The sequence below is a fragment of the Pipistrellus hanaki genome (genome assembly GCF_964339955.1).
Source record: "Pipistrellus hanaki genome assembly, chromosome: 5".
NCBI lineage: Eukaryota > Metazoa > Chordata > Mammalia > Chiroptera > Vespertilionidae > Pipistrellus > Pipistrellus hanaki.
In genome coordinates, this window is record NC_140507.1 from 13,112,011 (window position 1) to 13,128,118 (window position 16,108).

General features: G+C 42.6%; 1 protein-coding gene across 4 annotated transcripts in view; it reads left to right on the top strand.

The window, feature by feature from the left end:
* Positions 1-16,108, top strand: part of EBF1 (EBF transcription factor 1) — a 386,949-nt gene that overhangs the window by 12,895 nt on the left and 357,946 nt on the right. For all 4 annotated transcript variants that reach the window (XM_084884650.1, XM_084884648.1, XM_084884651.1 and 1 more), the window contains exons 5-6: positions 4,485-4,558; positions 15,487-15,555. In XM_084884650.1, coding sequence (XP_084740776.1) covers positions 4,485-4,558; positions 15,487-15,555 — 143 coding nt within the window. The remainder of the gene's footprint in view (positions 1-4,484; positions 4,559-15,486; positions 15,556-16,108) is intronic.

Consider the following 16,108-nt stretch of genomic DNA (forward strand, 5'->3'; position numbering starts at 1 on the left):
GTTCCTTTAAGAATACAGGAAATCATGGATGAAGAGTGAGGGATAATGGAATATTAGCATAATCTAGATATTTCTCCCAAAAGATAGTTGTGAATTACATAAGGTGTGGAAGCCTGGCTGATTATCTCTGTTGGACAACAGGCACCACCTTAACCAAATGGCCAGAGTTTACTGCCAGTAGTGCAATTAGTTGACAGTGAGATTTGATACACTTAGAACTCAGCACCATGTCTGTGTTATTCTGGCCCTTAATTATATAACTTAGTCTAAGTCTGAGGAGACATCAGACAAACCCAAATTGAGGATGTTCTACAAAAGAACTGGCCTGTATTCTTCAACAATGCTCTGGTTAAGATATTCCCATATTGGAGACATAACAACTGAATGCAATAATTAGTATTGGAATATGGTGTTTTTGTTTTTTGTTTTTGTTTGTCTGTTAGGACATTATTGGGTAGTAGATGAATCTCAATTAAGGTCCGTAGATTAGATGATTGTATTAATGTTGATTTTCTGATTCAGATCATTGTATTGTGGTTATGTAAGCTAATTCCTTGTTTTAAGGAAATAATAGCTGAAGTATTTAGGGTGTGTCTGCAGTTTACTAATAAATGGTTCAGGGAAGAATAGGAAAGAATAAAGCAAATTTAGTAAAATGTAAATATTTGAAGAATCTGGGTAAAGAGTATGTTGAACTTATATGTCTTTGCAACTTTTCTGTAAGTCTAAAATTATGTCAAAATAAAACCTTAAAGAATGATAGGCTAACCATAAAAAAATCATTTTGATGGGCCAATGGTAGGGAAATGTTTTCTTTCTGTGCACATGCTTTTGTAATTTTTAAATTTGTTGCTATTTTTGTTTTGTGTTGGAGTTAGATATCTTAACCAGAGCTTGCTCATGGGTCCCCACCCACAGTGTCTTAAGTTTCCCTCATCATTTACAGGCTCTAGAAGTCCTGGGTTCATCAACAAAGCACATTAGAGCCAACGAACTATAAGTTAATTTTGTAGCGTCTGTATGTACCAAATAAGTATAGTTCCTGGGTAATTTAAGTAGTTTTATCACCAAGCAATTGAGGGTTAGGTGAATGTGCAAAAGTAATTTTATTAACAATTTGAAGCTGTATTATGCAGTGATACAGTGTTAAATTAAATGTATCCCAGTGTGGAGAAAAGGAAGATGGGGGCATTGGTAAATGTCTGTACTCACTGCCTCCCACAACCATGTCAAAATTACAACTAAAATACAGAGCAACTATCATCCAGAACAGCTGGAAAGCTGGCTGAATGGAAGTCCTACAACTAGAGAAGTAAAGAAGAAAGCATACTGAGACTGGTAGGAGGTGCAGAGGCTCAAAATGGGCTGGCCCGAGACCCTGTGTGGTGCTTTTTTAATTGTCTCTGTGGAGGCTGCCCAGGGGAGCAAGGAGTCTAAGCCCTCAACCAGAACCCCTGCCCAGAGTCCCAAAGCTGAGAAATGAAGTCCTTATGGGCAGTAAGACCTATAGGCTGTAAAAATCAGTGTAGATTGGGGTGCAGTGACACAGAGGCTGCTGGAGACCCAGCTATTCTTCTTAAAAACCATGAACTGAACTTACGAGGCCCCACTTCCTCTGAGCTCCAGCACTAGGGTAAGGCTTTGGGCAACACAGACACATATAAGGAGGAACTGGATTGTCTGGCATTGGGGCAGGAACTTGGGGGTGGCTTTGTCCCAGCCAGAGGTGCTTGTAGGGATCATGGTTCCTATGCTGGGACCTCCCCATTGCAGCTATTTCTGTGATTCCCTAAGACCCCATCTCATCCAGCTTACAACCCCACCCAAGCTGTGTGCAGTGGCTTTTGCATGTGACTAGCCTGTCCTTTCCCAGGCCTTGCTTTATAGGTGGGCCTCATCTGGGCACTTCTAAATCTGATACAAAGAGGAGGAATCTTCAGATTTCTTTGTAGCTCCTGCTGGGTGGCCCCAGGCAGTGGCTGACTTTGCACCTCCCTGGAGACCCAAGAGCCAGTGTACCCAGTGGTCAGTGTCAGGCCATACCAGATTACAACCTATACATCCATAAGCGACACACTCAAGGGGCAGACTCAGTGAGCACCAAAGCCCCACTGAAGCAAGCCCTTCTCCCTAGGGGTGTCTCTTGCATAGCAGCTCTCCTACTGCAGTGGCAGCTGGTCCTCACAGCCAATTGCCCTGGAGGTCAATTCCTCCCAGTGACACCAATAGCAATCAAGTCTCAATAACAACAAGACTGTGCTCACAGCCCACAAAGGGGTGCACTTAGAGTGCCCAGCTCAGGTGACTGGAAAGGTTGGGCCACTGGGACCAATAGAATACCTATTACATAAGGTCACTCTACCAACTCAAGGAGACATAGCCCCGCTACCCAATACATAGAAACAAACATAGGGAAGCAGCCAAAATGCAGAGACAAAGAAACATTTCACAAATGAAATAAATGGAAGAAATAAAACTATTGGATATAGAATTCAAAATCACAATTATAAGGTTACTCAAGAATTTTCTAGAAACCTCCTCCCAAAATGAAAAAGGACCAGTCATAAATTAAGCATAACTGACTGAAATAAAGAATAATATACAGGGATTCAACAGTAGAGTAGAAGATTCTGATAAACAAGTAAATGATTTGAAATATGAGAAAGCAAAGAACACCCAACCAAGAAAGCAGAAAGAGAAAAGGATCTAAAAATATGAAGATAGTATAAGGAGCCTCAGGGAAAACTTCAAGTGTATCAACATTTGCATTATGGGGGTGCCAGAAGAAGAGAGAGAGCAAGATATTGAAAATGTTTTTAAAGAAATAATGATAGAAAATTTCCCCTACCTGATAAAAGAAATAGACTTACAAGTCCAGGAAGCACACAGAGTCCCAAACAAGAGGAACCCAAAGAGGACCACAGCAAGACACATCATAATTAAAAGACCAAGTGCTAACGACAAAGAGAGAATCTTAAAAGCAGCAAGAGAAAAGCAGTTAGTTACTTACAAGGGAATGCCCATACGACTGTCAGCTGATTTCTCAACAAACTGTGCAGGCCATAAGGGAGTGGTAAGAAATATTCAAAGTAATGAATAGCAAGGACCTACACCAAGATTACTCTACCCAACAAGCTATCATGAAGGTCAGATAAAGAGCTTCACAGACAAGAAAAAGCTAAAGGAGTTCATCACCACCAAAGCAGTATTATATGAAATATTGAAGAGTATTCTTTAAGAAGAGGAAGAAGAGTAAAAAGAAAATGATAAAAATAGAAACAACAAAATGGCAAATACATACCTATCAACAATTGAATCTAAAAACCAAAATAAACTAAGAAATCTAATGAATAAAATAAACTGGAGAATAAAATGGAATCAGAAGCATGGAAATGGAACAGACTGATGATTCTCAGAGGAAAGGAGGGTGGGGAGTGGGAAGAGATTAAACAAAGATATTATATGTATATATGCATTACCTATGGACACAGGCAATAGAGTGGCGAAGGCCTGGGGTGGGATAGGAACTGGGTAGAGAGGGTTAATGGGGGGGGGGGGGGAAGGACATCTGCAATAATCTCAACAATAAAGATTTAAAAACCCACTAAAATAAGTAAACAAATAAATAAAATTTATCCCAATGCAGAGTACTGTTCTACCAATAGCTGTGAGTTTTTCTTTGGCTCAGGTATTAACATGTTCTTAGGGAAACTTCCTAGTGATCATAAGCAAAATGTTTGTACACACATAACTAAAAACAGACAAATATCTTGCCTGGTGAGGTGGTTTGGGACTCCAGATTTTGAGAATCAGATGTAATTCTTCTTAGTTTAGGGAGATGGCTCTGTGGCTTAAGCCCACACATATGCTGACGAACATCACTGTACGGGTGGGTGTACACCCTGGAGAGCACATGCTTTCCGCCTGCTGGTGGGAAGAAGGCTTTTCCCTGATTGATGAATCATCTCAGAGAAGACAGTGAGAGAATGGACTCATTGATAATACCTCCTCCACTTGTTTTCTGTGGCTCATCTCTGGAACACTACATGCTGGGGCTGGAAGTAGTAAAATGAGGAGGGAAATACATACAAATCCGTGTACTTTTCTATATTTTAAATCAATAGTATCTCAATCTGCTAAAATGGCTGGGTTCCCCTCGTCGTCGTTGATTAGATTTCTTTTATTCTGAATTGAGGGTGAACTGTGGTTGTCTTGTTGACAGACACCCATCTCACACACGGATGCAGAGATGTGTGTCATAGTGAGGCCACAGAGAAACATGACCGCTTCCACTCAGTTTGGGTTGATCCTTAACAAAGTATCTTGAAACAGCCCAGAGAGGCCTTAGCTCCTGAAAACGTCTGGGCCTGCAGCAGTGGAGAAGTGGTCAAGAACTCAACTGTGATGATTTGTTCTCTGCTACCTGTTTCCATTCTTAACTCAAATTCTGCCTTTCTTCTTCTTCTTCTTTTTTTTTTTTATAGGCCATAGTGTATGAAGGCCAAGACAAGAACCCAGAAATGTGCCGAGTCTTGCTCACACACGAGATCATGTGCAGGTAAGAAATACCTTGTTCTCTCCCTTTAATTAGCAAAGAGAAGATGAATTTGTGTCTCCAATCTAGGTGAACTCAGGTTTATTCTGGGGGTATATATTTAATCTTCAGACAATCTAAAAAGAACCCATGGACTTGAGTATTTGGCACTAAATTGTCAGGCATCAGAGTGGTTCTCAATTATTTATCAGAGTTCATCCTGTAAGTTATACATTTCCATGTTGATATCTGCACTGTTAATGGGCACAAAGCAGTACCCTCCCCTTCTTCCTTTCAATCGAATAAAATACAATATAACGCTTTTAGTGCTAATATATGCACTCAACCACATTGCTAGTAAAATGAGTAAGAGTTCTATTGATGTCAACAGAAGCCTCCGCTTGATAAGACTTAAGGTATACAGTGGTTCCCTCTCTTAATTCTTCCACTTAAAAATAGAACGTCCATACATAGGTAGCATTCCTCCTTAAACTGAGCGTGGATTTTCTTTCATTCAACACCCCCCCCCCCCCGGCCCCAGACTCTGATCTCTTAATCTTAGTTACCCAGTGTGTAACTATGACAGTGTAGCTAATATTTCTGAGGGCTGGTGAGCTTTCGGAAGGATAGCAAAGAGGAATCCCTGAAAGCTATAAGAATTCATATCACTTGCAAATGAGGGTCTTTATTTTTGCCTGTTATCTGACTGAATCCACATTTGAAAACAGGCCCCTAGACCACATTCAGTTCCCTGGTCTCAGCCAGACCTCCACATGTGGGAAAGCAGACCAGAGAATGAACACTTTTTAACTTGCAGTTTAGGATTCTTATTCTTCATAAAGTAACAGTGGTCCTTGGCTCCCAGCATATTCTGAGTAATTGGATGAAGCATGAAGGTGCCACTGTGCATCAGAGAAAGGCTACTAATTGCTTTGTTAGCCATTCAGGCTGGGCTCATGCAGGCTTGGCCCCTGACTATTACTGACCAATCCTGTTAGGGCTTCAGCATGAGTGGGCTTTATTTGCTGTGTACTGAACTCAGTATTAAAACACTAGTTTAGTGGTCGGCAAACTGTGGCTCTCGAGCCACATGCGGCTCTTTGGCCCCTTGAGTGTGGCTCTTCCACAAAATACCACAGCCTGGGCTAGTCTATTTTGAAGAAGTGGCGTTAGAAGAAGTTTAAGTTTAAAAAATTTGGCTCTCAAAAGAAATTTCAATTGTTGTACTGTTGATGTTTGGCTCTGTTGACTAATGAGTTTGCCGACCACTGCTCTAGTTGGAAATACATTAGAAGGGCTTAATGTATAAACATATTTACTTACTGAAATCTCAAATATTAACTTCTTTATCTAGAACTATGTATATGTCTGAAAATTTCCCTTTTTTCGTTTCCTTTTAAAAAAAACATACTTCTAATATATTATTATAAAATATATAGGAGTTTCACAAGTTTTAACTTCAGTGATTTGTAAACCTTGTTAATTATTCCAAAAACAGGTTGCCTTTCTCTAACTTTAAGCCAGTAGCAAAATCTAAAAATATGGTCATAAATTTCTTAGAAGGCAAAAATCAGCATTGTACTGCATACAATAATTGTATGATTAAAGCTGAATTGCACTTTACATAATTAAATGAGTAAAATCATTTTGAAAAGCCTTAAAAAAATGACCTCCTTTGTATTACCATTTTTCAGACTGTATTTTAGCTTCCCACAATTAGCATGTTATTAGAATGAATTTTCAGTGTTCTATTACATGTGATTCTAGCAAAATAGGAGACAGACAGGAAGATGGATCTCAACCAATAGGCCACCTAATATCTATATATCATAGATTTGCATCTCAGATCTGCCCATGTTTGGACTCTGCTAGAAATAATTCTGTTCTTGAAATACTTAAAGATATATTATGCCTTTCACACACAAGCCTACCCTCTATTAATGCAGTTTATATTTTTCTTGTTCTTAAAATTCATTGGTCCAAGGTATTTTATTATGCTGGTTGCTGTGCTTTACTGCTGGTGTTCTTTCTATTTTTCAGAAACATAAAAATAGCAAAAATAAAATTCTCAAGCCACGGAAGGCAAATGATGATGTTTTGTACTGCATGGCTGAGAGGGAAAAGCCATATTCAAAACGCCATCCTGTTAATGTTACAGATGACGGTTTTTCTGGCTGCCTATAGATGTGTGAGGGGTACTGTTTGTTTACCAGGCCGCCATGACCCTATTACACAAACCTGTCATCTATTGTGTGGCTAACAGTCTTTTAAATTGCAAATCAGATGCTCTTTAGGGGGCTTTAGGAAAAAAAAAAATCTCGCTTTCCATACCATCCTATTTCTCTTGATTTCTTGCCTGTTGTAAGTGGAAGTTGGGATGTGCTGAATTTGCACCAGGGGTGCAAATGCAGTCTCAATTATAAGCATAAAATTAGAGTCTGTTCACCATTAATCAGCCTGGCTAATTGCTATGCACCACCATTAGCCATATGGTGTGAAAGACAGCTTGCTCTCCCCAAGATGAAATTTCTCCATTGCAGACATGAAATAGTGAGGGCCCTGGATTCTAAAATAGCATGTTTTAGATATTTAATTTCTAAGCAACTTTCTGCTGTGCTTTCTATCAAGGCTAACGGCACAATAAAACTTTGCGTTTATGTCATGAAAACTGTATATTTATAGTACGTTGGAGCGATGGTAAAGGAGACAGAATTTACATCGACAGGAAAGGGTTTGGGATGGTTCTGTTTTGTTGTGGAAAAGGTGAAAAAGAAAAAAAAAAAGGAAAGAAAGATAGAAAAGAAATGAGGTAAGAGGAAAGAAGGAAGTTTTGTCTCAGGTGGCTACAAATTTAAGAAATCCATTTTGTTTTGTTGTGAGGATAACTCCGTGGTGTGAGCTGACTAAAGGACTTGCCACCGTTGGATTACAATGATTGCTACTCTTTGAGAGAAAACCTTGTTGACTTGGTGGCGTAGGGTAGTGGCATAGAGCTCTTTCTGTGGAATTTTGGGAGCCTTTCTACATCTTTGGTAAATTAGAATCTGTCATTACATTTTGCTAATACCTGGTGGTTAAAGCCTTAAAATAATGTGGCCCCATGAAGGATTTTTTTTTTTTTAAAGCTGATCTCAACCAATAGGCCACCTAATATCTATATATCATAGATTTGCATCCATAAGAGATTTGATTTTAAGTGCATCTCAACATTCTGTATTTACATGTGAACGGAAAACAGAAACTATACTTGGTAGTTAAACCAGCTCCCAACCTCCCAGGAAGTTCAGTTGAAGCAGGTTTTCTCTCCTTCCAGGTCACAGAATGGTTTCCCAGGCTGAGTGCTCTGTGGAGGCGAGCGATCTTTTTCCATGATCAGTGCCTGGCTTTCTGTGGGGCCGTGGCTTAGTTCTCAGGGTCAGCCTCTGCCTTGATCAGGCCTCTTCTTCTTTCTCTTTTGCTGGCTTATTCCGATTTCCCCTTCAGATCCCCACTTCAGCGTGATTTCTTCAGGAAAGCCTCCCCAGTCCTTGTCCTGAATTGTATCCCCTTGTTAGGCATTCTTATTCTATCCTATGCTTTTCTCTCAAAGCACGCAGGGCATTGTAACTGAGGGTCCGTGGCCTGTGTTCCTTGCTGGACTAAGGACTTGCAAGCAGGGAAATTACTCAGTTTTCCTCTGTGGCTCAGTTGTTCCATGTGTGAAATGGGTGAAAAGTATTATCTCATAGAGAGTGGTTAAAATTAAATGCTATAACCTATAAATGCTTATCATTGTGCCTACCATATAGAAAGTACTGAATGTCTATTGTTAGTGTTTAGAGCAGTGGCAGTAGTATTAGTATTAATATTAATATAAGCAGGAGTAGTAGTCGAAGCCATAGCAGCAATATCCAGTGTCTAGCTAGATACCTGGCACATAGTTGTTCAGAGTGAAAGATTGATAAGAGAACTTGGAAGGAAGTGAAGCATCCCTTGGCCTGGCCTGTGGGATCGAGCCAAAACCAGCTCTCTGACATCCCCCGAGGAGTCCCGGATTGCAAGAGGGCTCAGGCCAGGCTGATGGACCCCACTGGTGCTTGATTGGAGCTGGGGAGGGATGTGGGAAGTAGGGTAGCTGGGGAGGGACTGTGGGAGGGCTCCAGGGCATGTCTGGTCCATCTCACTCAGGCCTGATTGGCTGTACTCCAGCAGCAAGCTCACCTGCTGGTCAGAGCATCTTCCCCCTGGTGGTCAGTGTACGTCATAGCCACTGGTCAACTGGTTGACTGTCTGCCCTCTGGTGGTCAATGCATGTCATAGAGAGTGGTTAAATGGCCTTAGCATACCATTAGCATATATTACCCTTTGATTGGTTGAACGAACAACTGGATGACTGGACACTTAGCATATTAAGTTTTTATTATATAGGATATCCTATATAATAAAAGGGCAATATGCAAATTAACCATCACTCCGTCACAAAGATGGTGGTGCCCAGTTCTCTCAGCCCTGCTCAAGTCCCCCAGTTCCAGGGGGCGGCTCCTGAGAGTGGGCAGCATGAGCGGCCTAGTGAAATGCTTGCTTTGTTGCTGTGCCCGGCTTAGGCTGGTCCCTCAGAGCTGGAGCAGACATGGACAGGGACAGAGGCTGGCCTGCAGCTGCTGCGACTGAGCGCAGGCCTGGAGAAGCAATGGCGGGCCTGCCTCTGCAGAAGCAGTGCGAGTTCCTCCTGGCTCCCGTGGAATGAATGTGGGTCCCTCCTGTCTCCTATAGAAGCAGCGTGGTTTCTGGTGGTACGCTGCGGTTTCTGCTGGCTCTCGCAGAAGCGGCACGTGGCCTACTGCACACAATATTGTGTGATGGACTACTAGTGTGTGTGTGTGTGTGTGTGTGTGTGTGTGTGTGTGTATGCTCCATTCTCCCCCACTCTATTTCATAATGTACAGTACTTTGTTCAGTCTAGGTGTGGTGGTTAAGGATGTTTTCATTCATTCTTTTAGCCCCTACTGTGTGCAAAGCACTGTGGAATGTGAAATGCTGAGCCCAAAAGGATTGAGTACTGTAGTAGGAGAGCTGACAGATTGGATGAGACTTGTGGGCAGAGTATCAGACTGCTCTGTAGAAAGAGTTGACTGTGGTCAGAGCTGAGGCAAAGGATTGTGGCTATTCAGAGAAGACAGAACATACTTGTAGGCAGGTAGTAGCCTCAGACATGGGGAAGAGGGTGAGCTAGGACAAGGATTTTAGAGGATGCATGAAGAAAGTGTTTGGGTCCATTTGTTTCATTTGTTGGTGGTGCAGGTAGGATTTCTCTAAAGGTGGGTGGCTCTGTGGCCTGGAGCTGGGAAGAGAGGGTGAAAGACAACCCACTTCAGAGGTCTCTTCCCAAAGGTGAGAGTTGAAGCTATGGGCTTATAAGGGGTTGACAAGGGTGGGAGAAAAGAGAGCAAAGGGTCCTTGGATGCATTCTTGGGGAATAATCACACATTAGCAAGGAGGGAGGGTGTGTTCAAGAATCAAGGGAAAGAACCTGAGCATCCAAGACTAAGAAAGAAAAGGAGGGTGTTTCAAAGACGTCGGCCATCCATGTAAGTGCTAGGAGGCTCCACGTGGATATGAAGACAGAAAAACAGCAAAAAGCTTCACTGGTGAACGAAGCCAGTCTTTATGGGGTTAAGGTGGCAAGAACTGATGGAGATTCTGGCAAGGAAAGGGCTGGACAGAAAAGAAACTAACTCAAGAAACAAGATGGAGCAAGTCTTTTAAAAAAAAATTTTTTTTTTTTAAAGAGAATGGGAAAACTTGACAACGTATGTAAACTGAGGGAAAGAATGAACTTATCCTCACAACCATTAATCAGACTCTTCGAGTAATTCCTCTACCTCCTTCTCCAGCCGCTTTGGCTAAATAAGCAAGACATTTTACTTTTTATTGCAAAGCTTAGAGATTGATACGGTGTTTTTCTCTGGTTGAGAGAGCCTCTACTTATCAGAAAAAGACCGTGTGTTCCTAAGATGAGGATCTGCCGGTCCCATGACGAGGAGACCTCTAGCCATTTCTTGCTGTGATTGATGGAGCTGCGTGTCAGCTCACTGGAGATACACCACCTGTGTCAGGCTGCTATGGAAGAGACTCATAAGTTTGCCTTTCCCTCGGTGTGCGGAATTGTCCAGGAGACGCACCAGCCTGCTGGGGAAAGGGCTGCTGTTTTGAGTCCTCAGTGTACTTGTGGCATCAGGTGCTGGGTACCCACTCCAGTGACAGGCCACATTGCTCTCCTGCCAGTTGGGTCGCAGGTTGAGAAGGGACGTGAAATAGTGGGAGTCCTGCCCTGTGACAAAACAAATTAGGCACCTCCAAGCCCTCCCACACGATAGATGTCTGCGCTAGGGAGCCAATACCGGGTCTGAGCCTGGCACGGTGCCTGCCACACAAGTAGGAGCCGGAGAAACACCTTTTTGACTCGATGAAGACCCATCCATCACACAGTAATGAGGATATAATGATTACTGTGAGTTCTTTCACTACCGCGGCAACTTTTCCTTTGCAATGCTCTTGCATTTGTTGTCCCTACACGCTGTAGTGTTTCATTCTGAGTCCTCTTCTGCCTTACGCGTAAAGGAATCTGTGCTCTTTTCAGCAGTCCTTGCTGATGCCTGTCTTGTGGAGGTCGGTGCCCACCTTTCTGGGTTCTTCTGAGTTCTATGGGAGAAACCAGGGGAGGTTCAGCTCAGAGCTCAGAGGACTCTCCAGGGCAGGGAACAGCCATGGGAAGAAGGACAGGTCTTTGCTTGGCGTTAGGGTTAGAATTAGGGAGCTACCGGGGTGGGGGTGGGGGGTGGGGGGGGGAGAGAGGGAGGGGTGGTGTCCATGTCAGCTCAGTCTAAGGCAGTGTTTCCCAAACTTCTCTCATGATAAGAATCACCTGGTGGAGTTGTTAAAATACAGATTCCTGAATCCCAACTAAGAGGTGCTAAACTAGAATTTTTGGGAACATATAGGTAAAATTGTATACTTAACTAGTGCTCTAAGACAGAGCACTAAGTATACAATTTTACCTATATGTTCCCAAAATACAATTTTACCTAAATGTTCCCAAAAACTCTAGTTTAGCACTTCTTAGTTGTGATTCAGGAATCTGTATTTTAACAACTCCACCAGGTGATTCTCATCATGAGAGAAGTTTGGGAAACACTGGTCTAAGGGAAGACCTTCTCCCGCTGACAGTTGAGTTTTCATTTTTCAGTGGGAAAGTAAGAATGCAATACAAAGCAGAAGACTGAAAATGTACTTAAATAAAATATACACCCTCCATCATTCCCCATTCCTACTTCCCTTGCTATAGGGTACAGCTTTGAGGTATCTATTCGTTTATTAACTTTTTTCCCGAGGGCCCAGAGGGTACTAGGCTCTGTCCTGATTGCTGGGGATATAAAGGTGAATGAAAACGTCTTAGGTCCTGTCCTCATGGGGTTTGTATTCTAGTGTGTCAGACAATAATGAAGAAGATAAAGCAATATAAAATATAATGTGGGGAGTGCTAGGAAGAAAAGGGATGCAGAATAAGGGGCTAGAGAGCTCTGGGTGGCCAGGGAAGCCTTTCTAAGGCAGTGACTTTGGGCAGAGATTTGAATGATGTGAGGGTGTGGACCATGCTTATGACATCTTCTCTCTCTCTCTCTCTCCCTTTCCCTCCCTCTCCTCTCCCTCCCCTTTACTCCCCCCACCCCCTCACATTCTTCTCTCAGAAATTGGACCATATCATACATACTATTTCGCAACTTATTTTTCTCAGTTCACAATATAATGTTGACTTCTTTTCATGATAATTCATAAAAACCACCTTCATTCGTTTTTAATTCTGCACAGAACTTCAAATACACATGTACATGTATAATATACACTCACATACAGACACACATATATATTTAAAGTGGGCTCATACCATAGGCACTATTTTGTCATCACCCAGGTGCAGAGCAGAGCCCAAGGGTCTCATTTTGGGAAAACTATATGATGCAGTGACATGGCCTGGGAGATAGGAACCTGTTGGAACAATTTTCATCCTTTGCTTAAAGTTTTTTATAAGTGATAAGTGACCTCCAGCAGCCCCTTGATTTTGTTTTCTCTTCCTTAATTCCCCCATTTTAGTTCTATTCTGTCCTTCCTTCTACACTCCTGTTCTTCGAATCTGCCTGTTCTCTGGGTCCCTTGGGGCACAGCACAGAGGGGACGGTTCTTATTTATGCTATTCTTCAATTCCTCTGGCTTCTCTCTAAGACATTTTTATTTGGGACAGTGCTTAAGTCAAAGGAAAAATTTCTGGCCTGGTGTGGCCCTCGCTTGGGGGAAGTGGTTTGGTGTATGGGGTAGGGTGATAGTGACCTCCTCTTTCCATCCAGAGTGACTGCCCAGAGGGTCAGCTTGGTTCTCTTTATCTGCTTTCATGGGCTATATTCCCTCATCCCGATATGTTATACTCATTCATGAAGTTAATCAATCAATCCAATATTTGAGCTTCTCTGTTCTATTCTAGGTTTTATGCTGCTCCTTAGGTAACTAAAATTGACAGTTTTTTCCTTTAAGAAGAATACGGATTAATGAGGGAGTGGTGTGCAAAGAGAAAGATAGCAACAAAACACACACACACGCAAATATATATATGCAAGAATGGACTTTTCATTGTGTTAAGTGCCCTGAAAGGAAAAACAGGACAAACCTAACTTTGATTAAGGGCAGATGTCAGGGCCAACCTCTCAGAGGAAAGAGCCTAGAGGCTGAAGTCTGATGGGGGACCAGAGGCTACCTCACTAGGAAGGGGTTAAAGGAGGAGCAGAGCAGGTGGGAGGCCTGGCCTGATTGGGGTCTGGGATCAGACTGAGTGTCTCTATCAGAGAGATTGAAATTGGCCAGTGAGACTGCAGCTTGGCAAGTTGGAGAAGAGTGACAGGAGATTGGGAGGTGGTCTGGCATCCTGTCATGCCATAGATTTATTCTAAGTGTTGTGGGAAGGCATTAAAAGGTCCTGGGCAGTGAAGTGACACAGACCCATTGACATTTCCAAAAGATCACTCAGACTGTTGCAGGGAGTAAAGAGTAGACAGCAAGAGTAGGCCACTGGAGGAATCCAAGGACAAATGAAAGTGATTGGACCAGGGTGGTGGCAGTGGGGAGGGAGAGAATCAGGTAAGCCTGAGATGTAGATTCTACTCCACAATTACCATCATGCAAGTTGGAGTGCCTCCTCACTTAGGGGTGGGTACAATCATTGTTCGTTTTGCAAATGAGGGAACTATGAACTCTGAGGGGTAAGGGGACAAAGGTAGTTCTGTCTGATTCCAGAGCCAGTGTTTTTAACCACTATGCTCATCTGCCCTTGAAATGTAGGCATAGAGGATCAGAGTTTAGGGAGGATGGAGTTGAGTTTTTAACTTATTATTATTATTATTATTATTATTATTATTATTATTGCATTCAGCCCAACTACTGTACTTCTCATTCCTGTTCCTCATGTGTCTTATACATTGGGACACTTTAGGCCTTCTATCCCCGGAGCACCAGCACTGCAGAACTCAGCCCCGGAGGAAATAGTTCCCTCAGAATCACACAGGCAAAAACTATAGCGGGTGGAGTGGTTTTTAGCTGGGGCTTTGACAAAGGAAATACAATTCTTAGTATTGCTTTCTGAACATATGGGAGACACAGAATTAGCACCAAATTTGGAAGCTGATTCTCTTCTCAGGGATATAGTTACAGCAAGGAGAGAGACTCTCCAGCTTGGGGGAAAGACTCCCTGGGCAGAAGTAGATCTCCAGGTCCTGAAAGTGAAGTTCAATGTTTGATTCTCTCTGGCAGCTCTAAATTTAGGCTCTGTGATTCACTAAGTTGAGAGAGAGAGAGAGAGAGAGAGAGAGAGAGAGAGAGAGAGAGAGAGAGAGAGAGATCATGCACGTGTGCCTGTGTAAGAAAGTGGGAGCAAAGTGCATATTATTTGTGCATGGTAATGTATAACCCTTGGTTCACTTCCTCACCTCCTTGACTGATCAAATATTTGCTTTTATAGTGTGCCCCTGTGGACAATGTTTTATTTGTAAACAAGTCTCAGGTGCATAGGTTTCCATTGATCATGGGTAATTTTCAAAAACCATAAATTTTTCCCTGTTAGAAGCATCTTAAGGTCACAGCTGGGGTGGGATTTGGATAGGGGTGCATCTCTTGCCCGTGGCTGCTTTTTCTGGTCTAATAAAGAGCGCCCACTGCCAGGGCTGTGCTAGCCTTTTGGTCAGCTGTCCCTAGTGCTTCCAGAAAATGTAAGTGGTGGCCAGTGCAAGACACAAAAGCCCAAGAGGGCATGCTGGTCTCCACTTTCTTTTATCCCGATTCTTGGTTTGTCTTAATTATTGTGTCATGCTTTTATTCTCATGAAGATGGTTCAAAAGCAAGCACTTGCAGCTTCAGGATTTTAGAAAGCCTGTGGTTGAAGAAAATGTCTCCCATAAAAGAGAGAGGAGGAGGAAGAGGAATCCACTTAATACAAAATGACTGGAGGGGGAGAAATCACTCATACCTCATTATTGACGCGTTCCACACAATTAGTGTGATCTTGAGGGAAGAACGTTTGAGCCACCCACAACCCTGAATATTCTCATTGGGTAGATGTGATCATAATGCATTTCACCGTGAACCCTCCCAATACCGCGGGCCGTGATGGGGAGACCCCATCTTAGGGCTGTCAGTCCCGGCTCCCAGAGAGTCCCTTTCTCTCCTTCTTCGTGCGGGGAGAGGTTAAGCCTGGCCATTAACCCATAGGTGACCCACATAGAATTTTCTGTCCCAGGGATCCATTGATTGCCAGGTATGGCTTTGCGGTAATTCTAGCATTTGCAACCCAGCAATTTGAACCTTCTGTCTGCCTAAATGATGATTTTACATTGTAATGGTTGTACTAAATCCTTTCGCTTTTGCCTCCATAGCCGCTGTTGTGACAAGAAAAGCTGTGGCAACCGAAATGAGACTCCCTCAGATCCAGTGATAATTGACAGGTAGGGACCACTCTACTTTCACTGGCTTCTTATTCCTCATTATAATGAAACACCTGCCTTGTGTCGCTCATGGGCGAGGGTTAGGAATGCATGTGGCCGAAATGTGCCTGTTGGTCATGACTTAATCCGCGCCGAGCTATTGCGAATCCTGGGAAAGCCATATGGAATGTTCTTTGGAGGCCTGTTTTCTTGGATTGCTCCGGTTTTGTGTCTGATTCATGCTCCGAAAGGAATATTTTTCCCCCCCTGACTTTCAGTGGCTCAGTCCTCACGCTGTGCCAGGAAGCTTCAGAAATAAAATAATAATAGTTTGTGATTTATGAAATGTGGTTGGGTGCTTATAAATATTTAACTTTTATTTGAAAAATGTTTGAATCATTATCACTTTTAGCTACAGTAGTCCTGTTGGATGTAATCCATCTACATTTTAAGGTTTTATTTATGCATAAAAGCAGTTTTAAAGAGATCTGCGAACCACGATTTTCCTACTGTTATTTCCTGGGTTTGATTGTAGCTCATACTGTATTGTAAGTTGATTAATTTATCCTGCTTG